This window comes from Anolis sagrei, chromosome 3, assembly GCF_037176765.1.
Source record: "Anolis sagrei isolate rAnoSag1 chromosome 3, rAnoSag1.mat, whole genome shotgun sequence".
Lineage (NCBI taxonomy): Eukaryota > Metazoa > Chordata > Lepidosauria > Squamata > Dactyloidae > Anolis > Anolis sagrei.
The window spans coordinates 218,563,227-218,586,096 of record NC_090023.1 but is presented as its reverse complement, the minus strand read 5'-3'; the positions used below and the strand labels follow the sequence as shown (position 1 = coordinate 218,586,096).

Here is a 22,870-nt window from a genome sequence, read left to right as displayed (position 1 = left end):
TGTCAGTCAGCAGTCCTGCCAGCAGAAGGGTTTAGCCCATGGCATCACTGGTGGTTCCTGGCAGCTGTGATGAGGGCTTTGAACAACATCTCAGGTGACTATTGGTCTGAGACTATTTTGCATCTGGGGTTTTGGGCATTGGGACACTGGATTAAAACATGCGCTGTGTAACATTTTCTACTTTCTGCAGCAGAATGATTTTCAAAGGAATATGCTTCTTGAACTGTAGGAAGTAAACCAGGCTATAACCATTTTAAAAGCCAGTAGCACATGCCACCACACAAAATGAGTCCACCCTGTAACAATATGGTATATTGTGCTTATTTGGGTCTATATTGCTATCTGAATCTGGTTGAAGTCCTGCTCAGGGGATCTGAAGTGAAAGGCACAATTACTTCATGGCTATTTTATTTTGCATTAAACATGAACAAAAATACCATTTTTATTGAGCTGTTGATATGTCTCCTGTAAATCTAGGTTGTGCAGCCCTAATCCAATTTCCTATCCAGAATGAGGAAGATAGTATGGCAACGTAATTATTAGAAGATTCCTAACTTTTATAAAAAAATCTTTATTCATAATAATCTTCATTAGGGCATTAGCAACTGTGTTTGGGGTGGGGAAGGAATGTTACCTAGCCATCTCTGAGTTAAATACACATCTCTAACCTATCTATCTTGGCAGTATTTCCTCTATCTTTCAGTAGCTGTTGAGAGGCTTCAGAAGTTTGTCATTAGGCTACAGTGCCTTCAAGTTCCAGCTCAGCATGCATATCTCAGGTGGCTTTACTGAATGAGACAAATCAAGTTCAAAGTGATATTTTATCTAAAGCTTTTAAAACACCTTGAAAATGGTTCATTGAATTGATACATATCAGATGTATACCATGCCATGGACAAGAATGACACTGTCCACCTAAGCTCCAATAACCTTCCTAACCAGCAGAGGGAAACACTGTATACTTAACTTTATAAGGGAGAAGGCTGGAGAGCACACAGATGGACTTGGCCTTGGTTCTGGTGACTCCACCCTTTATGCCACAGCCCATCTCTAGTAGGAAGAGAGTACTAATTCATGTGAAATCAAAACCCATTTCCTGAAGAATGGGGTGGGAGTGGGGGGCTAAATCTAAAATTTAGAGTCTTCAAGCTCTGGCACATTGGTGACAAACTTTGATAGAGTCCCAAGACACATACATGCAGATTTTAGTGAAGTTCTGGTGGTTGAAAAAGCAAATTAGCAAACTATAAGGAAAGGTCTATTTGTAGAGCTTGTTTCCAAAAGGTACCAAATCCATCTGAACAAAGTTTAGAGAAATAATAATAAAAACATGCCAAGGATATGCATTCTTTTGCTATAAAATGAAAGTTTCCAAGCCTTTGAATATTAGCAGTGAGGGGAAACAAGAATAAAAGATGGAGAAGGGAAGCAAATCCTCTACCCCTTCCCTTTTTGACTTTATAGTCACATGATATAGTCATTTTTGATAATGGATTGCTGTGAGCTTTTTGGGCTATATGGCCATGTTCCAGCAGTATTCTCTCCTAACATTTCACCTGCATACAGCCCAAAAAGCTCACAGCAACTCAGTGATTCCAGCCATGAAAGCCATTGATAACACAACCTTTGATATTATGTAGTACAGTGATATCTTGACAAGATTTAATTCGTTCTGTGACTGTTCTTAAGTCAAACATTCTTATCTCAAATGAAAATTTCTCATTGAAATGCTATTAATCAGTTCCAGCCCCCCCAAAAAACAACCCCAATTTTTGTTATGTGTTTTTAAATAAGAAAAAATACTCCATAAATAACAAATAATGTATAAAATGTTCAGAAATAGGTAGTACTTGCTTCCATCCAGCCACTGTGGCAAGGAAGCACATTTGAGGCAACAAAATGTGCATTGGCCTGTGTACAGGAAGGCAAAATAGCATCATTTTCTTCATACTGTACTTCCAGCCTCCCTCCCTCCCTCTCTCTTCTCAAAGCAAAACATACAGCACTCACTGTTTAGGCCAGTGGTTCCCAACCTTTGGGCCTTCAGGTATTTTGGACTGCACCTCCCACAGTTCCTGACAGCTGATAATCTGGCTGGGATTTCTGGGAGCTGAAGTCCAAAACACCTGGAAGGTCAAAGGTTGGGAACCACTGGTTTAGACTGAGGCTCTGCTGCACCAGGGTGGATCTCTGGAGTGGAATATCCAGATTGGATTCTTCCCAGAACCTTGAAGGAAAGCGATCACATGGAGCTAGAGTTTCTGCCTTGCAAGTCGTTCTGGCTAGGAATCCAGTCCAGGTTTTGTTTCTCTTTGCCTTGTTGTTAGAACTAGTTTAGGGGGCAAAGAGGTCAAGACAGCATTAGGAGTGAGGATTCGTAAGTTAAAATATAATTATGTTGGGACATTTTTATGTAGGTGTTCTACTGTATTGTATTTGCACATAGTTTTGTTCTAGTTATATACTAAGCATGTACTCCACATTTAGGTCTGCAGTCCCAATAATATATAATTGGGAGTAAGACTTACTGAAATTAGTGCAACATGTGTTTGTGAGTATTTTTGTAACATACCTGGAAGAATGAAAGTCATAGATGCCAGCCTTCCCCATTGTAGTGTCCTCCTGATGTTTTGGTGTAAAACTCCCATCGTCTCTGACTATTGGTCATAATGGCTGGAAGCTATGGGGGCTGCAATCCAAGACTTGGGAGAGAGGGCATAGTGTTGGCTGCATAGTCTTTGTATTATATGTCCTTTTGAGGTAATTCAGAAGGAAAAAAGGAAGAAATATACTCACTTATACATATTATTACCTAAAAGAAGGTCAAGCGCCATCTTTCACACCAGTCGCTTGAGACAATTCCAAAGGCTTCACTAGGCAAACACTGCCTATTTTGGGTTCTTATCTCTGGGTTATTTTTAGTGTGAAGCTGCACTGTTGGCATGTCAAAAGAAATGGCTGAGTTAAGAAATCCACAAAGAAGTTGAAACATAGTGCAAGCCTATATTGCTGTCTTTTAAAAGGCTACAGGAGAATAGAAAAGAAACAGCATTTTTATGAGCAAGATAAATTTGAATTACTTTGTACAGAAAACATCTTGTTTTCCATTATTAATTCAGGTTTCTGTGCCTTTTAGTCTGTCCAGAAACATTACATGTACCAGAACAAATACATCTTCCTACCTCAACCCACCTAATTAGTAATCTCTCATTAATGTAGTTAGCATAAATCCCCTTGGGGGGTGGGTACCATACTTACCTTATCTGATTTTATGCCAGGGCCCAGCTACTTTAGCCATTGAATGCTTTAAAAAAACTTAGCCAAGGAGATGAGAGAAATTGTAGAAGCCATTTTAATGGCCATGACCTTTTTAACTAGCTATTTTCAGAGTTTTACAGCTTTCCATTTACTGGCTCTTTTCTGATGACCAAGAGACAGGGGGATTGATCCCTGCAGGACGTCTCACTTTCCAGTGTTGCCCTGCCTCACTTATTTCCATAAGTAGGAAAAGGGCTTTTTAAAAAGTCAAGCGGAAGGTGTAATTAAAGTTTCTTTGAAAATTCATTTGGTATTAGTCGGAATACTTTAAACAAAGCCCTTCAAACTGATCTTTGCTTGTTGCTATGTGGTGGGTGTTCTAACTCCTGGGAAATGTTTGCTCAGGTTTGTAAGTCAAACAAAGGAATGCAAGACCTACCCCCTAGAGAGAGGGACTCACACACTCCCTTCTGTCTCAGGTTGACTGAGTGTTTTTCTGGCCTGTGGTACCAGTCTGGAGAAAGTTGATGAATATGGTGTGGGGTCACAACTGGAATTTCTCCTCTTGGTAAAAAGGGTGTCTCCAGCTGGAAAATTCCATGGGATGCTTGCTTTGAACCCACTGTAGAAAGAGTGGATACATTCTTCTATCAAAGGGATGGAGTTTCCAGAATTGATTGGTGGCTCACTGTGAAGGTCTCAAGGACGTTCTTACAAAACCAGATTTGAGATGCTAAGATAGCAAGAAACTGTCTCCAAAAGGCTTTACATTCCATCACACACTGGCCTTAGGGACCCCTCACTTAGCCCCTTCACTTTTCTAGCCATTTAAAGTCTGGATTTTGTATCCTTCAATCAGTCGCAGCTCACCCACCTGCCACATGGGTGTGCTCCCTTCATACTGCATCTGTGAATCAGCTGTATGAGTGACTACACTCAGCATGGTTCTGTATCTTCCTCCTGAATCAACAAGCACAATAAATTCCACACGATTCAAGGGGGTACACAGCAACCAAGTTCAAGAACTCCCAGGAAGGTTAAAAACCTTAACTCTTATCTGGGCCAAATGCCCAATATGAACCCAAGGCTGCATTTCTCTGTAGATGGGAGCATGTCTTGGTTGTCTCAGTGAGATTTATTCCTAAGTAAACATGTGTAGTGTTCAATTGTATGGTATTCTTTAAAAATTGATATTTTTGGACGACCAATTGAGTGGTTAAAATTCTAAATGGCTAAAGCAAAACGATGAAACAAGGACAAGGGTGGTAGAGTTTTTAATGAACATATCACAGTAAATCAATAGAACTGTTATCAAGCCATAGCCTCTGAAACCCTTTGCTTACCTAGGTTGTTTAAAAATTGTAGAATTAACGCAGTTTGATACCAGCTTAACTTCCAGGGGTCAATGCTATAGAATCCTGGAGTTGTTGTTTCACAAGGCATTTAGAAATCTCTGTCAAAAAGTGCTGGTGCCTCATCCTACAAATCTCAGGATTCCATAGCATTGAGCCATGGCTGTTCAAGCGATGCCAATTATAGAATAGCGTAGAAGCACCCCCAGTTTCACATTCTGTCTTCCCTTTTTGTCTTTTGTGTCAAGCTACTGTTGCCTCATTATGCCCAGTTCTTGTTAATTTTTTAAATAGTGTTTACTTTGTCATTTGTAACTTCAAAACAAAGACCATGTAAGGTCATGAAAGTTAATTCCCAAGTCAGTTAGCACACATGAGAGAGCCAGAAGTCCTGTTGATGGCCTTTTTGTTTACACCAGGATGTTTGTAATAGTATTAGCATTGCTATGAGTCAAGAACAAGACTGTTATAAATGGTCTGAGTGTTGAACTCAAACTCAGGAAGACAGGATTTTAAAAACCTCTCTTCAGCCATGGAAATCCCCTGGGTGACCATTGGCAAGTCACAGTCTCTCAAACTCAGAGGAGGGCAATGACAAACTCTGTCTGAAAACTCTCGTAAAGAGAATGCTATTATTTATTGGAATCATACAGACAGTATTGGCTCTAGACGTATTTGATATATTTCCTGACGCTGGTATCAGAAGAGTGTCAGCATTGGTGTAAGAATAAGCACTGGTGTTCTTTTAGGGTTGCCATAGGTAAGAAGCAACTTGAAAGCATGCAAGAAAAACAATGAGTCAAGGCTAGTAGACTACTCATAATCCTATCTTCCACAACTTCACATCCTTCAGATGTGCTGGACTACCGTTGTCACTATTCTAGCCACCAGGTTGACTGCATGCAGAATGCCAGACTGGTGAATGCTGCCCTAGATTAGCCATAGGTAACGGTAGAGGTTTTCTCCTGACATTAAGTCCAGTCGTGTCCACCAGCTCATCTCCATTTCTAAGCCGAAGAGCCAGCGTTGTCCGTAGACACCTCCAAGGCCATGTGGCCAGCATGAATGTATGGAGCACCGTTACCTTCCTGCCGGAGCGGTACCTATTAATATACTCACATTTGCATGTTTTCGAACTGCTAGGTTGGCAGAAGCTGGAACTGACAGCGGAAGCTTACGCTGCTCCCCGGATTCGACCTTTCGGTCAACAAGTTTAGCAGTTCAGTGCTTTAATTCACTGCTCCACCTTTTATCATATCAGTGCTTAATCTTTCTCTACACCATCAACAAATATTTTCATTGTTATAGACTCATAGAGTTGGAAGATACCTTGTGGGCCATCCAGTCCAACACCCTACCAACACCCTGCCAAGAAGCAGCAAAATCGCATTCAAAGCAGTGACTGTACATTTCCAGGGAATACCTGGCTGATGATACATGACATCTGTGCTCTTTGCACACATTTCTCCCCTCAATGCAGTACATTCCTGGATGCAACACTTAATTTTTTTGCCATAACTGAATTTGTCCATAGGCGGATCAATTGGATAGGGTCTAAATCTGTTTTCTTCTTCAGGAGACCCCACTGCCTGCTTAGATTATTTGAGCTACTCTTAAATGGGTTTTTTTTTGGTCATGTCAGGAGCAACTTAAGAAATTGCAAATCGCTTCTGGTGTGAGAGAATTGGCTGTCTGCAAGGACGTTGCCCAGGGGACGCCTGGATGTTTTACCACCCTTGTGGGAGGCTTCTCTCATGTCCCTGCATGGAGAGCTGGAGCTGATAGAGGGAGCTCATCTGCACTCTCCCTGGGTTCGAACCTGCAACTTGTCGGTCTTCAGTCCTGACGGCACAGGGTTTTAGCCCACTGCGCCACTGGGGCCTCCTTATTAAATTGTATCATAGTCAGATTGCAGCCTGTGTAACTCATTCTATATAATTCAAGAATGAGCAATTTGTAGCTTTTGGTCAAAAACTGCCTATGCGTGATTATTACCATGTAAGGGGGAGCAATATGTATGTTTCTCAAGAACCGGGTGGGGCAAGCAAGAAAGTGGTAGGGCCCAAGCAGTCTAAGATACATGTAAGAGAGGGGAAAGGAAAAAAAGGAAAGAGAAAAGGGGTGGCAGAAACAAAAGGGGCATAATGACCCCATTCACTTTTGGTTTTGGCCTCCTTTACTTAAGCGCTTAAGCGGCTGAGGGGGAAAAGGAAAGGGTCTGAGGCTGTTAGGAATGGTAGGAGTTGAAGTCCAAAACACCTGGTGGGCCCAGGTTTGCCCATGGCTTGTCTATAAAAACCCTCTTTGTTTGGACTTAAGGCTATAACAGGGAGGGAAAGATAAAATGAGGAGAATAAGCCGGTTGCCTAGCAACCACAGTCGAACTAGTGATGAGTTGCCCTCTTTGCAGAAAGTAGGCCTCACAGAGATGAGGTGTGTCTCTTGTGAGGAGTGACATGGTTTTGAGCCTGTGAGCAAAAGCAATTGGCATAAATTGTAACAGCCAACAGTTTTTATATCCACTTCAGGCCTCTATCTGCTCCATTGATTTTAAGAAGTCGACTAAAAGCCCACACTTTTTGGAAGGGCTTAGTTCAGTGGGTCTCAACCTGTGGATCCCCAGGTGTTTCGGCCAACAACTCCCAAAAATCCCAGCCAGTTTACCAGCAATTATGATTTCTGGAAGTTGAAGGTCAAAACATCAGGGGACCCACTGGTTTAGTTAATAACCCATTCCCAATTATCAAATGTCTTTTAAATTATCCCTACATGGAAACATACTACAAAGGGCTATCGCCCAGTACTCATATTATGCCGGAATGGAGTCAGGGTCAGCCCCCTAACATTTTATATGAGCCCTAACACTCTTTTCTTAAGCATATTCAGGGGCAGCCATGTTGGACATTTAGCAAAATATAACAGCATTCACCAAAGAGCAATACCACTATCAGCCAACCAAAATATAAACTTTCAAAGATTTACTGGCTTCTTGATCAGGCAAAATTGTACGGGAGAAGGAAGATAGCAATGTTAGAGTCACAGGCCAATATTTTGTCTCAGATGTTAATTTTGTTGTCAGTTAGGACGGGGAGGCCCTGCTTTCCATCTCGCCATTGTTACAGGTGCGATTGGTGGGGATGAGAGACAGGGCCTTCTCAGTGATTGCTCCCCGGCTATGGAACTCCCTTCCTGGTGAGATCAGGTTGGCCCCCTCCCTCCTTTAGAAGGATGGTAAAAACTTGGCTGTGGGACCAAGCTTTCAGGACAGGGCAATGAAGTGGCAATGGGAAAGAAGACAGGGCCAATTGGATTTGATGCGGATGGCTAGGACGGTTTTAAATGGTGTTATTTTAAATGGTGCATTTTAACATTTCGATAATTTTTAAAAATGTTTATGTATTGTATCCTGGCATTGAATGTTTGCCGTGTATATGCTGTGCTCTGCTCTGAGTCCCCTTCGGGGTGAGAACAGCAGTATAGAAATATTTTAAATAAATAAATAATAAATAAATAATGGTTTGGGATTTTAAAGCAGGCAGAGGTCACTCCGGGTCCTTCCACACAGCCCTATATCCCAGAATATCAACACAGAAAATCCCACAATATCTGCTTTGAACTGGGTTATCTGGGTCCATACTCAGATAATGTGGGATTTTATGCCTTGATATTCTGGGATATAGAGCTGTGTGGAAGGGCCCTCATGTTCTTGTCCATGTGGGGACTTTGCTGGAGGGAAAAATCTCAAAGATTTAATTCCCAGTCCGTTGGCTACTTCTTGTTTCCCTTGTTGTGGGAATTTTTGGTATCTTCAAATCCAGAAAGCATTCAGGAGTAACTGTACTAGCCATACAGCAGAATATAACTAAATCCAAAATCCTGAAAAGAATGATACATTTGTTGTCTAATCAAAATACAGGCAGTTCCCAAATTATAAACATCCAACTTATAAAAGACTGATAGTTAAGAATGGGGCTAAGAAAATGAGATGAATTCTCACTTAGGTAGGAAAATTCATCCCTGAAAGAATGAATGCTTCTGGAACATGGCCATACAGCCTGGAAAACACACAGCAAGCCATGAAAGCCTTTGACAATACTCTTGAAAGAGGTATCTTGGGAAAAGTGTCTTCATTGAAGCTTTACTACCAATCCATGGTTCCACAACAAGCCAAACTTTTCAGAAAGTAAAGTGAAATCTTCTAAACAAGGGCACAGACAGCAAAGCAAACACCACAGGATGTTAACCCTTCCCTATGCTTTCCAAAAATAGATATCTACAGAATCTATCTTCTTTGTAACTTGGGGACTGCCTATCCACAGAAAACATTGTGAGGTCTTTTGAGGGTTTACTTAACTTTTTTCATCAGGCAAAGTTATTAATCCTATAGGAGCAGGAAAACAAGGTTGAGCACGCTTCTAAAATTGGTACCTAATAGTGGAAGAGATTAGTTTCAGCAGTTGTTTGATGCTTGTGTACAGAATCTTACCTGTATATAGAATTTTTTTGTCATCTGGGCAGAATTTACTGCCATTTGTTGTGACTGCCTTCAATTTTCCATTTTGGGAAAGATGGTTGAGCAAGTATTTGCCCGGGAGCTTCAGGCATGTCTGGACATCTAGTCTAACTTCAGATGAACTCATGAAAAGGAAAATCAGTCTGTTTAGGAAGCCCTTCAAATATGGATTTATTATCGATATTTTATATCTATTTTATATAGCTGGGGCAACATAAACATTTCTCAGAAAGAAAGGGGTCGCAAGTGGGAAAAGTTTAAGAAGCCCTGGGCCAGAGTACACTTTGTCAGATGTCCAAAGTGCTATGTTAACCTAATATATACAGGCTTACACATATAATTTTGACTAAAAAAATGAGGCAAATCTGTTAATTGAAGAACAAAAAGCCATGAACTGTAAGTGGGGGCCAGTCAGTTTCTATGCAGAATCAAATGCATTGCACACAGGATTCACAACAGTTCCCTGAATAGCAATATTATTTTTTCTGCACTAGTTTACCTTTTTAATTAGAACAATTCTTTTCTGTAATAAGGCTATCATAATCTCAACTGAGTCCAAATTTCAAGAAGGGTCAAGTTTCTGAATAAATTCTAATTAAATTGTAGACCTTGTGCCTCATTTTGAAGAGTTTTTTTTTACTTATGTGTCTTTGGAGAGAATAAAATATTATTTGATTGGCATTTGATTATTGCCATATTAGCTTTTTATGCTCCCTTCTGAAAGTGTGGCTGATGGCATTAGGTTTAGATAACCATCTTGTGGAAGTGGTTTAGCTGTATATTTCTGCATGGCACAGGTTTAAATTAGATTGCTGTGGTTATTTCTTCTAACTCTACGATTCTGTGAATTTGCAAAAAACAGGGGTTGCCATGGATTTTACAAGCTATGATGTGTGAAGTTTTGTTTAGTGAAACAAGTGTGGGCTTGATGTGTGAAGTTTTGTTTAGTGAAACAAGTGTAGGTAAACCTTTTCATGAAAAGATAGGCAGAAACTGTGCGAATTGTGTTAGCTGTCAGGGATTCAGAGCTGGAGACATAAGTTAATGAGAAAAATAGTATGAAGGCATACCCAGCCCCACCCCTAAAATGAATGCTCAAAATGAAGATGGGAATGAATTTTATACAGCGACAATGTTGGTGGCTTCTAGCCTACGCTTTTCTTTGCTTTGTACAGATGAAAGCTAGAACAGAGACATCATTTCCTCTTTCATTTTTTTCTTATCACAGATATTATTCGCAGTGATATTGCCTTGGATAAGCAGAAAGGCTGCAAGATCGCACAGCATCCAGATATCATGTTGGAGCTTCAGAGGGAAAAGGCAGCTCAGATGCACCTGGTTCTCCTTAAGGAGCAGTTTTCCAATACATATACCAATCTCACACTAACAGGTAAGGCTGCATGTCCATCTTGAGCCCAGGATTGCTAATCCATTGAACCATTTGCAAAATTTCCCTTCTTTGTTGGAAAATTCCATAAACAGCTACAAACCCATGGGAAAATGCTAAAAAACAAATAAACAGAGTATGTCGTTCTCCAGATATTGTTGAATTGTAGCTCTCGTCATCTGTCACCTTTGACTATGCTGGCTAGGGTTAATGGGAGTTGGGACCTTATCAGATACAGTCTTCTCCCTGTTCCTCCGTGCTGCCGAAATGGAATCCCACATGATGCAAGGTAACTTATGGCGGAACTCCATGGGGCTCAGTTTCAGCTGCATGGAGGAACGCAGCCCAGAGTGCCTTTGGAGGAGTTATGTGTTACCCAATTCCTAATGGCACAAAGTGGAGAAACGAGAGGGAAAGACAGACTTGATGGGGAAAAGGATGTAGAATGGCAGCTGACAGATCTGGACAGGAGGGAACAGAGTAAAACATTTCTCTCCACTGCCCCACGCTTTCTGACTGCCAGTCTGTTAAGGTCCTAAAAGCCCAGTGACATCTGAAGAGCCACTTGTTATATGTTCTGTATCTTTACCCTAAATAGTAAGAGATCAATATACATTCAAAATGTTGTACAGAGTTTGCTTCCTTACTTGATTTGCAGCTTTGATATTCCTACCACATGAGAGCAATAGAAAGGAATGAACCAACCATGTAACATATAAATCAAAGTCTGGTCCCAAAGAAAATAAAAGTCTAGGAAGTACTGTAAGTGTTTTTCACCTGTTTATTTAATTTGGATAGTCAGTGCCTGTTTGCTCGACAATCTCTGGATTTAACTACATAACTTGATGACAGCACAGAGCAGGCTTAGTAATACAGCTATGAAACTGAAGAATATCCAATGTAGGATAGTGACTAGAATGTTGCATTGAGAAGTTTCCATTATGCTATAAGCACAATGGGTAACATCTGGGACAGTCTTGCTTAACTTCACCTAACTTTCAAGGTTGTTTTTCTTTTTTTTTAGAATTTAAATTTATTTTATATATATTATTTATTTATTTATTTATTTATTTATTTTGCTTCTATACCGCTGTTCTCAACCCAGGGGCGACTCACAGCGGTGTACAACATGGGAAGAACAACTACAAAACACAGTATAAAAGCAATTCTCAAACCATTATGCAAAAAACATTATACAAAAAGCATTATACAAAACATTGTCATTACTACAAAAACCATTCAGCGTCGTCTCATCATCCAAACCACAATCCAATATCATTTTCCAGGTCAACAGTTATGTTTTAGCCAAGGTTGTTCAGTTGTTCTATTTTTAACTTTTGTTAACTGATTTGTTTTAATTTGTTATTTGCACATGGCATTGAATGTTTGCCATTTTTTGCTTTGGGAAGCCACCCCAAGTCTCTCCGGGGAAAATGGGCAGGTTAAAAAAAAATTTATTATTATAATTATAACCATTTCCCAAAAATCTTGTATATATTTACAGTCCCACCACATATGCATATAAGTTCCAGTTTCCTGACACCCTCTCCAAAATTTTTCATTATAGTTTCGATTCACAATGTTTAGTCTTCTCAGTGTTGAATACCACTTCCAAATCAATTTATAATAATTTTCTTTTATTTTAATTGACATGTTTTTAATTGTTTTTCTTTCCATATTCTATCTCAGTTATTTTTTATTCCTACCTCCTCCTACTTCCTCTTCCTATAATTCTCTTAATATTAGTTTTTTCCTGTAACCATAATTACTATTTTATGTATTTTACTTGTTGTTCCTTTTAATTGTTCGTTATTTTCATTTTTTAACCCTTTTAGTATTATTTCCTCGAATTGTGTTTTTTGTTTTCCGGTTTTATTTCAGACCCACCAATTTTTATTCCATTTTTCCAGTTGACTCCAGTGGAGTCATGAAATATTTATTCCTCTCAGTTCCCCTCATTTTTACTTTTCCCATTTTTGTTCTATCCAATTTCCTACCATTTTAGTTTCCTTTTTCCAATTCTTTCTCTAATATTTTCTTGAATTCCTTTTGGAAATCCCTTTCCATTATTATTAGTGTTAATACAGAATTCTTACTAACTAATTATCCTTTATATTTGTTGATATTTCCTTTATATTTCCTAATAACATATTTCCAATCTATTTCATCTCTTTCTTTAAAACTTCCTTAAAAATATATTGTTCTTTCTCCACTTGATGCCCTTATTCTCTGATTCCATCCATTCTAAACCCTTGCTATCATCTTTTCTACTGCATATCTTAATTGGTTTGCCTCATAATATACATTTTTATATTTGGTAGGCCTCATCCTCTTTTTTGGGGGGGATTTGTACCAGAGTTGTTTGTTTAATATGTTATTGTCACCATTATTGCAATATTTATTTATGATTTATTGCCATTTTTATTTCTTTTTCTGAAAAATTTAATGGAATCATTCTGAACAAAACATTTATTTTAGGTAGAACTTCCATTTTTACTAATGCTATTCTACCAAACCATGAAAATTGTACATTTTTATATTTCTTTAATTTTCCCTCTATATTTTTTTCTTAGTTCTTCTAAGTTTTTCCCCCTTTTTTATAGCTTTTAGATTTTTGGTTATGGTTATTCCAAGGTATTTTTTATTCTCTTTCATGCATATTTTCATATTTTTTATATCTGTTTCCTTTTTAAATTCTTCTTCCTGCTTTGCGTTGTTAAATAGCATTGCTTCTGATTTATTCCAGTTTATCTTCAATCTAGTCACCTGTTCAAATTCTGTTAAGTGTTTCTTAATTATCTCCATTTTCTTTGCTATCTCCTTTACTGTCAACAACATTCATCTGCAAATAAGATAATTCTTCCTAAATTTGTTCCTATATCTTCTAATTCATTATCTTTCCTTATTACATTATTACCATCGCAAATAAAATAAGAGACATAGGACATCCTTGCCTTGTGCTTCTTGTTAGTTTTATCTCTCTGTTGACTCCATTTATTATTAACTTTGTATAATTATCCAAATACATTTGGCTCAGTATATTTTTAATCCTCTTTCCTATTCAGAATTTGTTTATAATTGTTTGGATAGTTGGCCATTTTACACTGTCGAAGGCTTTGAATATATCTAATGTTAAAATCCCTGCTGTTCTTTTCACCCCTTCTATTATCTGTATTTAATTTCTTACTCTACCTTTCAGGTTTGGCATTTATCTCCCTTTTACAAACCCACATTGATCTTGTTTTATGTATTTATACATACAATTACTCATCGTATTAATAATGAATGCTGTTAGAATTTTAGAATCTTGATTGATTAATGATATTGATCCATAAGAGCCGGGGTCTGTTAAATCTTATTTTGGTTTAGATATTAATATCAATGATTGCTTCCAAAATTCCGATATTTTTTCTCCATTCATTATTGCATTATATAATTCTAGTAGTTTTGGGGTTATTGTTACAAGATTGCTGTGAGGATAAAGTGAAGAGGAGCGTAATGTCCTCATTGAAGGAAAGGCAGAATATAGAGGCAGCTGCTGAATAAGATTATTTTGTCACAGAAACTGCTGTTCCTACCCTCAAAACCAAACAATCAGGAAGCATTGTAATTAATTTAAAAATATTGTTTTTCCACTATAAATAAAACTGAAAGCAAACTGTGTAGCTATATTAAACTATGACAGGATCACATGTGGCTATCGTATCTCTGCTATAGCCTTCAGACCTGCAGTTGGCTATCTGTGATCTGGAAGTTCTCTTTGGGTGCATCTACATTGAATAATTAATGCAGTGTGACACCAGGGTTCAATGCTATAGAATCATGGAAGCTGTGATTTCACATGGTCTTTAGCTTTTTCTGCCACAGTGGTGGTGCCTGAGCAAACCCACGATTCTGTCGCATTGAGTCATGACAGTTAAAGGGGTGTCAAACTGCATTAATCAATTCCTCAGTGTAGATGCATTCTAATAACAGTTTAAAAACTATCATTCAAGGTTCATGTGGCCAAGTTACACACAGTAACCAGTTTAAACACTGTGGAAAACCCACAAGTATCCCATTCTTTTATTTATTTCCCCCCTGCACCTGGTACTGAGAGTCATACATATTGTCTTAAGTAATAAGAGTCATATAAAGCCACCAGGACTAGTAACGTAGACTTGTGAGACACAATACCATGGTGCTTTTATCTTCAGAGAATTCTGCTGTTGGCTTTCTAGCAATACTGCTTATTTGGAAAGGGCTAGGAATGTTGGTAGATTTTTATATGGGTCTTTGCCTATACAAGCAACACCAGGCGTTTTGAAGCATTTTGACACTACTGAAAATAGCAGCACATTAGGGTATTTTTTTTTAAAAGCCTATTCCCTCTCCTTGCCCTCGCTTGCATCAGCAGAAGGGACGCAGAAATGACTAAATTTGGTGTCCTTGAAACCAAAGCGGCACATGCACTTTGTGTGAACCCAGTAAATATTAAAGAGCAAATATAAAAGAGATAATAGCCCAGACAGAGCAGAGTGACTGTTTCTATTAAGGGTGTTGTTTGAATTATCCATGAAATGGGTCCTGGAGTGATTGACAGACTGTGAGGAGGAGCTGCAGGATGCTCATAAACCACTTAGCTCTTGCCTGGCATACAAGAGGGCTGAAGAAAAAGAGTCCATTCTCTCACCCCTGGCCAATGGACGGCAGTGAAAAACACTACCAAGGGTTGTCCAGGTTTCTGCCACAACCTGGAAAGTGAGGTCCCAGCTAAGTTTCCCCCCTGCTTTCTAGGGAGTGCCAACTGAATGCTAAGCTCTTGTGACATCAGAATCTGTGTTAGCCTGGTAAACATAGCCATACTTTGCAGCTGCCCCAGTCTCCCAAGAAAGAGGTCTAGCTGCGATGGATGCCTTAAGTTCAGTCTGTCAGACTTACATTTGGGCAGGATCCCTCTAAGCCATTTCTCATTTTCAGTAACACAATCCCCTTGACTGTTTATTCCCACTTGAGCTCTTGGAATCTACCCTGACAACTTGCTTACTCTCCAGTAAACAAACCTTCTCCTAAAGGGAGGTTTCTTCCCTTCCTGCACTTTTCTCCAAAGCAGTTTCAAAGAAGCCTAAAGCATTGCTGGCATTTTTGTATGGACCTGCCTCTTGAAGGGCACTTGGTTATTGCAGGCTCTTGGCCTTTTAAAGTGTGTTTATGGGGGAGGATGGAAGATATCAGCTCCAGGTGTCTCTGTTAGGCAAAATGGCTCTAAAATGGCAAAGCCGTGTCTAGCTTTTTTGGCTGAGATCGAAGTAGTCTGATAATGGTTAAAGAAGTTTAATCTCTGATTTCATAAATGGAGCTGGGCTCTGTGTTCTCAGGGGGCAGAACATAATATTTACTTGTGGCTTGACAGAGACATGTAAATATTTCTCTTTCCTATGAAGGATTCTGTCTTTTTCGTTGTGTAAAGGGAGTGGGAGGAGACTGATACGCGGGGACAATTACACCTGCTTGTGAGAATTGGAGCAGAAATGCTTAGAGGAGAAAGAGGCCTCATGCAGATTTTTCTTAAAAAGTGGGAGCACATAGTTCACCAGTTTAGGATAGCTAGTGACATTGGTATTGGACTATAGTCCCAATTATCTCAAGGCTATATGATCATTGGCTGCAGTTATTAGGGATGACTGTAGTTATAATTCAATACATTTGGAAGGCAACATGTTGCTAGACTGTAGTTGGACTTGTGTGGGATTACTTCTTTCTTGATCAAGCCTTATATTCTCCCAAGTTATTGCCAGTCCATTTAGTTTCCTCATAGCTATGAAAGTTGTATCCTTCAAAGGTAACTCTTCTTCCCTACTATACAGAAGGTCACAATCTTGATTGAATATTTTTGACATCCCCATTTTTCTGTGCCATATGCTTAATGGAAAGGAGGAGAAGTGGCTGAGTAAATCCATCTGACCAGGAGCCCCATCCCGCAGACCACAAATTTTGAATGCGTCCACCTGAGGGTGGGTGACCGGGACAGAATAGGGATTCTGCTAGTGTACCGTCCACCTCGCTGCACTACAGTCTCCCTACCTGAGCTAGCGGGGGTGGTCTCGAGCCTGGCGGTGGAGTCCCAACAGCTCCTTGTGCTGGGGGACTTCAACATCCATGCCGAGGCAACCCTCACAGGAGCGGCTCAGGACTTCATGTCCGCCATGGCAACCATGGGGCTGTCCCAACGGATAACTGGCCCCACCCACTGTGCTGGACACACATTGGACTTGGTCTTCTGCCAGGGATGGGAGCAGGGTGGCGGTGTGGAGGAGCTGTCTATCTCTCCGTTGCCATGGACCGACCACTTCTTGATCAGATTTAGGCTCACTGCGCCCCCTAACCTCTGCAGAGGTGGAGGACCCATTAAGAAGGTCCGCCCCAGGAGGCTTATGGATCCGAATGGATTCCTGACGGCTCTTGGGGATTTTCCCGCCACCTCGGTAGGTGACCATGTCGAGGCCTTGGTCGCTCTCTGGAATGGGGAGATGACCAGGGCAATTGACAGGATTGCTCCGGAACGTCCCCTCTCGAGTAACCGAGCTAAACCAGCCCCTTGGTTCACTGAGGAGCTGGCAGCGATGAAGCGAAGGAAGAGGGTACTAGAGAGCGTGTGGCGCTCGGACCCAAGCGAGCCAAATCGAACACGGTTTGTGTCCTTTCTAAGGGCATATGCCGCGGCAATAAAAGCCGCAAAGAAAACTTTCTTTGCGGCTACTATTGCGTCTGCAAAGAACCGTCCGGCGGAGCTGTTTCGGATTGTCAGAGGTCTTTTAACTCCCCCTACCTCAGGTGGGAGCCCTGACAATTCGGTCACGCGCTGTGAAGCATTTGCTCGGTTCTTTGCAGACAAAGTCGCTTTGATCCGCTCTGAGCTGGACGCCACATTAAGTGCAGTCTCTGTGGATGTGACACAAGCACCTGCTTGTCCTATTTTGTTGGATTCTTTTCAGTTTGTGAAGCCCGAGGATGTGGACAAGATACTTGGAGGAATGAGGCCCACCACGTCCATCCTAGACCCCTGCCCATCCTGGCTTCTGAAGGAGGCCAGAGGGGGATTGGCCGAGTGGGTAACGGTGGTGGTGAATGCCTCCCTTCGGGAAGGCAAGATTCCAGCGAGCCTAAAACAGGCTATTATAAAGCTGCTGTTGAAGAAGCCATCACTGGACCCCACCAAATTCGAAAACTTTCGGCCTGTTTCCAATCTTCCCTACTTGGGCAAAGTCATGGAAAGCGTGGTGGCCTCACAACTCCAGGTATTCTTGAGAGACACGGATTATCTGGATCCGGCACAGTCTGGTTTCAGACCGGGACATGGTACCGAGACGGTCTTGGTCGCCTTAGTCGATGATCTGCGCCGGGAGCTAGACAGGGGGAGTGTGTCCCTGTTGGTGCTCCTGGACCTCTCAGCGGCCTTCGATACCGTCGACCACGGTATTCTTCTGGGGCGCCTTGCAGAGATGGGTCTCGGGGGCACTGCTTTGCAGTGGCTCCGGTCATTTCTGGAGGGCCGTACCCAGAAGGTGTTATTGGGGGACTCCTGTTCAACACCACAGCCTTTGACCTGTGGGGTTCCTCAGGGCTCCATCCTGTCCCCCATGCTGTTTAACATCTACATGAAGCCGCTGGGTGAGATCATCCGGAGTTTCGGGGTGCGGTGTCATCTGTACGCAGATGATGTCCAACTCTGTCACTCCTTCCCACCTGCTACTAAGGAGGCCGTCGAAGTCCTGAACCGGTGCCTGGCCGCTGTAATGGTCTGGATGAGGGCGAACAAACTGAAATTAAATCCAGACAAGACAGAGGTACTCCTGGTCAGTCGCAAGGCCGAACAGGGTATAGGGTTACAGCCTGTGCTGGACGGGGTCGCACTCCCCTTGAAGGCTCAGGTTCGCAGCTTGGGTATGACCCTGGACTCGTCGCTGAGCCTGGATCCCCAGGTTTCAGCGGTGACCAGGGGAGCATTTGCACAGCTCAGGCTCGTGCGCCAGCTGCGCCCGTATCTTGGGAAGTCTGACTTGGCCACGGTGGTACACGCTTTGGTCACATCCCGCCTCGACTACTGCAACGCTCTCTACGTGGGGCTGCCCTTGAAAACGGCCCGGAAGCTCCAGCTAGTCCAGCGCGCGGCAGCCATGTTAACAGGAGCAGGGCGTAGGGAGCACACAACGCCCCTGCTGTCCCAGCTCCACTGGCTGCCGATTTGCTACCGGGCCCAATTTAAGGTGCTGGTACTATCCTACAAAGCCCTAAACGGTTCCGGCCCAAAATACCTTGCAGACCGCATCTTGGCCTACGAGCCCACGAGGACCTTGAGATCATCCGGGGAGGCCCTTCTCTCGATCCCGTCTGCCTCACAGGCACGCCTGGCGGGGACGAGAGAGCGGGCCTTCTCGGTGGTGGCCCCCCGGCTGTGGAACGCCCTCCCTGCTGAAGTTAGACAGGCGCCCTCCCTTATGGCCTTTCGTAAGAGCCTGAAAACATGGCTCTTCGAGTTGGCCTTTAACTGAGTGCTATATCTTGGCAATGATGACCGGAATGGACCACGACTATGAGACTGACTATGACCCATGATATGACGAAGCGGATTTTTAGTATAAGTATATGTCAAGTAGTAGTAGCATGTTATGTATTGTTCTGATTACTGTAAATTGTCTTTTCTATGTTGTTGTTCACCGCCACGAGTCGCCCCCTGGGCTGAGAGTGGCAGTAAATAAGTGCAAGTAATAAATAAATAAATAAATAAATAGTAAACCATAAAATGATGTGATCTGTGTGAAAGGCTTTGGGTTAATCTGTACCATTTCTGTTTGCTCCCAGGAGTTATCTAGGACCTCTTCTACACTGCCATATAAAATCCAGATTATCTGCTTTGAACTGGATTATATGGCAGTGTAGGCTCACATAATCCACTTCAAAGCAGATAATATGGATTGCCTGCTTTTATAATCTAGATTATATGGAAGGGGCCTAACTCTTCAAGCCTTGATGGCTTTTTAGGACACTATGAAAGTAATACCCATTTAGTCTTATGTGAAATGGTGACAGTGACAATGATATGAGCATGTGATAAAACAGTTAGATTGCCATTTTACTGTGTAGTTAGTCCAAAGCTTTGAATCTGATGCATGCTGAAGACTGTTTTGGACCATGTGAATTGGCCCTAAATTCTTTTTTCAAGATCTTCTGCTACCATCTAGCAATATGAGTAATGACTTATCTGGTATGTGGGGCAAAATTGATCTTATTTATGTGCTACGAGTAATTTTCGAATGAATGTCTCAAGAAAACTGTTATGGTAGAAATGTGACCTGAACTGGGATGTGGAAGAGGCTATGGCTCACTTTGATCAGCAGAAGCCATGCCATGTGTTTATTCTATTTTTATTTTATTTATTTTCAGCATTCATAATAAATAATAATAAACTAGGATTTGGAAATCATTTCTAATTGATTGTAGGGCACACAAAAATCTACTTATAGATCCTGATTTACCCCCAACTTTCTCCTGACTTCAACAGTCAGTATCACAGATTTTTGACTAACATCAACAAAGCCTACATTATGTTAATACTGGTGTCAACACTGAATTTTGAGTTGTGTCAGATATTGTACATGTATGCACCTATCCCAGTGACTTTTTGTACTTCTCTTCTTGCTGAGTTCCTGAGCAAAACTGAAGAGTCCTATAGAACATGAGGCTATACAATTGTGAAGAGCAGAAAAAAATCCATACTATTTTTAGCATTATAGGGTACTTTAAAGTGAGCAAGAGCTGCGTAGATATACATTACTGTGATGTTAATAATAGTTGAGTTACTATCTTCATGAGTACTGCTGGGCAATCAGTTGCACAACATCTTGCACAATTGCTTTGCACAGCTTATTGCACAATACAAACTGAATTGGTTACCAGGTTTTGGTTAACTTGAAATTCCCAGCACTAGTGCAATAGCATAATTGGCACAACCCTTTACAATACAGGATTTAAAAAAGATTCAAAAGAAAAACTTCATAATCAAGAAAATGTTAAAAAAATAATGTAATAATACTTAAGTTAGAACAATCAGAAGGCTATTGAGACCAGTTTCAACATTTGCAAGCTAGGATTTTCCTCTTCATAATTAATCCATAGAATCCAAACCTTACTATGTTATAGCCAGAAATAAAGAGGAATGTAGGAAGATGCTGAAAGGACAGTTGACTCTAATAAGATTGCCAGGTCACATTCTATAGACTAACGAAATGTAAATCTTTCACCACTCAGTGACTGGTCCGGGGAATGGTTTCTTTTCAGACTCAAATATACCAGCTAGCTTCAGACACAAGAACAGATCTGTGAAATCTCTCATTCTGTCTCATGTTGTTTTATTTTTGAATTGCTCAGAGTGCATGGTATGGAGCATTAATCGTGGTGTCTGTGAGCATTATGGAATTCTGACAACATATATATTTTTGAGCGAAGAAGAAAGTATGTATTTTTGGCACAACCAGTGGACAGTTCTGAAGTCAATAAGTGTCTCAGTGCAATTTTGAAGATTGTTGTTTTCTCTGTGAGTGGGTTTGGAGAAATTACTTCTGTTCTTGTTTTGGCCATCTGTAGAATGTGTCACTTCACTTCAAAAATGGTTCATGAATTTAAGATGGAAATTAACGTCAAAAAGTTTCAGTTGATTATTTTTTTGTGGGAAATCTTTACTCCTAAAGTTACAGGTTAAATATGTGCTTTGTTTTTAAATACTATGTTTTTCGTATGTTAGTAGGGAATGTGCATGGAAATATTAGAGATAGGTTGTCCAACTAAAAATAAGTTGTATTTTTTGCTTATAACACTGCGAATTTCATAATTTCCTTTCATGACCAGTATAATCATGGACTATTTCAAACAACCTATGCCTTAAAAGATGTAATAAATCAATTAATTGATTAGCTGGCAAAAATATATGACCAACCAGTTCAAAGTTCTTTAATTAATCAACAACCCTAATATATATCTTATTTTGGAGGGACAAATTACCAATTAAGTTGTGACTGTGGAACATCCCCCCCCCCCGCCCCCACACACATGGTTTGTGGACCCCTGCGTGCAGATGTCCGGCTTAGTGCCTGGTTTGGAAGGCTCATGCTGCTTTAACTAATCACTTCCTTGAGCTGGGTGAAATGAACATTTGTCTGCTTGTCTTGAAGACAAGAGTCTAGTGGACTCCGCAGTGCTTCTGTTGGGGCTGCCCTGAGGTGGAATTTACTGCCAGAAAGGACATGACCTGACTGTAGGTTCATTAATGGCAGCCAGATGTGCTGTTGCAGCCATCATAATCATATCCTGAAACTGGAAGACCCTGCTGTGGTGAGTGCATTATTGGGGAGTCAGCTAGGCAAATATGGCTAACCTCATTATGTGTTCTCCAAAGTCCTTCTCTTATCTTTATCTACCCCAAGAATTTCACAGTAGCTTTTGCTCTGTCATTTGATGGGACAAAGCAATTTACTAGAGTGAACGATCTCTAGTGCTCACAGTTTAGTTCAGCTCTAGAGGCTGCCCTTAGTTTATCTGGGGTAGTGGATGGACAGGTGAGTGGCAACACTAGGGATATTATTCACAATGTTACTTCTTGCTTCTATGTTTAAGCAGTTGAAAAGCATATGACCCCTTTTTGAGGGAGAGTATGTGGTGTTCCATTGATAATGGTAACACATTAGTTTAAGGATGGGGGATATGTGCCTCCCACCCATTGTTGTAGTATTGCAGCTCCGATCATCCTTTACCCCCAATTTGATTACAGTCCATGGATGTTGCAGTCCAGCAACATCTGGAGACCATGTATTCCCCAGTTATGTTCTAGTGCCACCATGTGAACAAGGCAACATGGTGCAGGAAACTCTGACTCTGACTAAGAATAAATTCACTCATTACAGCTTCCAAGTAATCCCATTGTTGACTCTGCTGTTCCTCCCACTGAGAGTGAAGGGGAAAATAATATTTAAATGTCAGATGGAAATAAATCTAGTTTGCCAAAGATTCTGTTTCACAAGCATTCAGCTTTTAATTAGTGCTTTTCAGCCTCATTTAAGTGAATTGGCATGTGTTAGGAAGTGGGGCAAACTGGATAGTAAACCGCATGTCTGTTAAATTACTAGTATCATTTCTTCTAAGGCACCATAGGGTTGCTATAGGTGCACTTATAAAAATGCAGAGATCAATGATCAATATGCTTTCAAAAAACTTTCAAAATCAATAAGAAACATAATTAATTCATAAGTTCTTATGTTCCAGGGAATACCCTAAGTTTAAAGGTTATAAGAGTAGGTACTCTCAAGAACCTGAGTTATATGTATACAT

At 40.9% G+C, this 22,870-nt stretch overlaps 1 protein-coding gene across 1 annotated transcript in view; it reads left to right on the top strand.

Moving 5' to 3' along the window:
* The window catches only part of HPSE2 (heparanase 2 (inactive)), a 156,748-nt gene that overhangs the window by 9,410 nt on the left and 124,468 nt on the right, over positions 1 to 22,870 (top strand). The window contains exon 3 of the mRNA XM_060768196.2: positions 10,352 to 10,513. Coding sequence (XP_060624179.1) covers positions 10,352 to 10,513 — 162 coding nt within the window. The remainder of the gene's footprint in view (positions 1 to 10,351; positions 10,514 to 22,870) is intronic.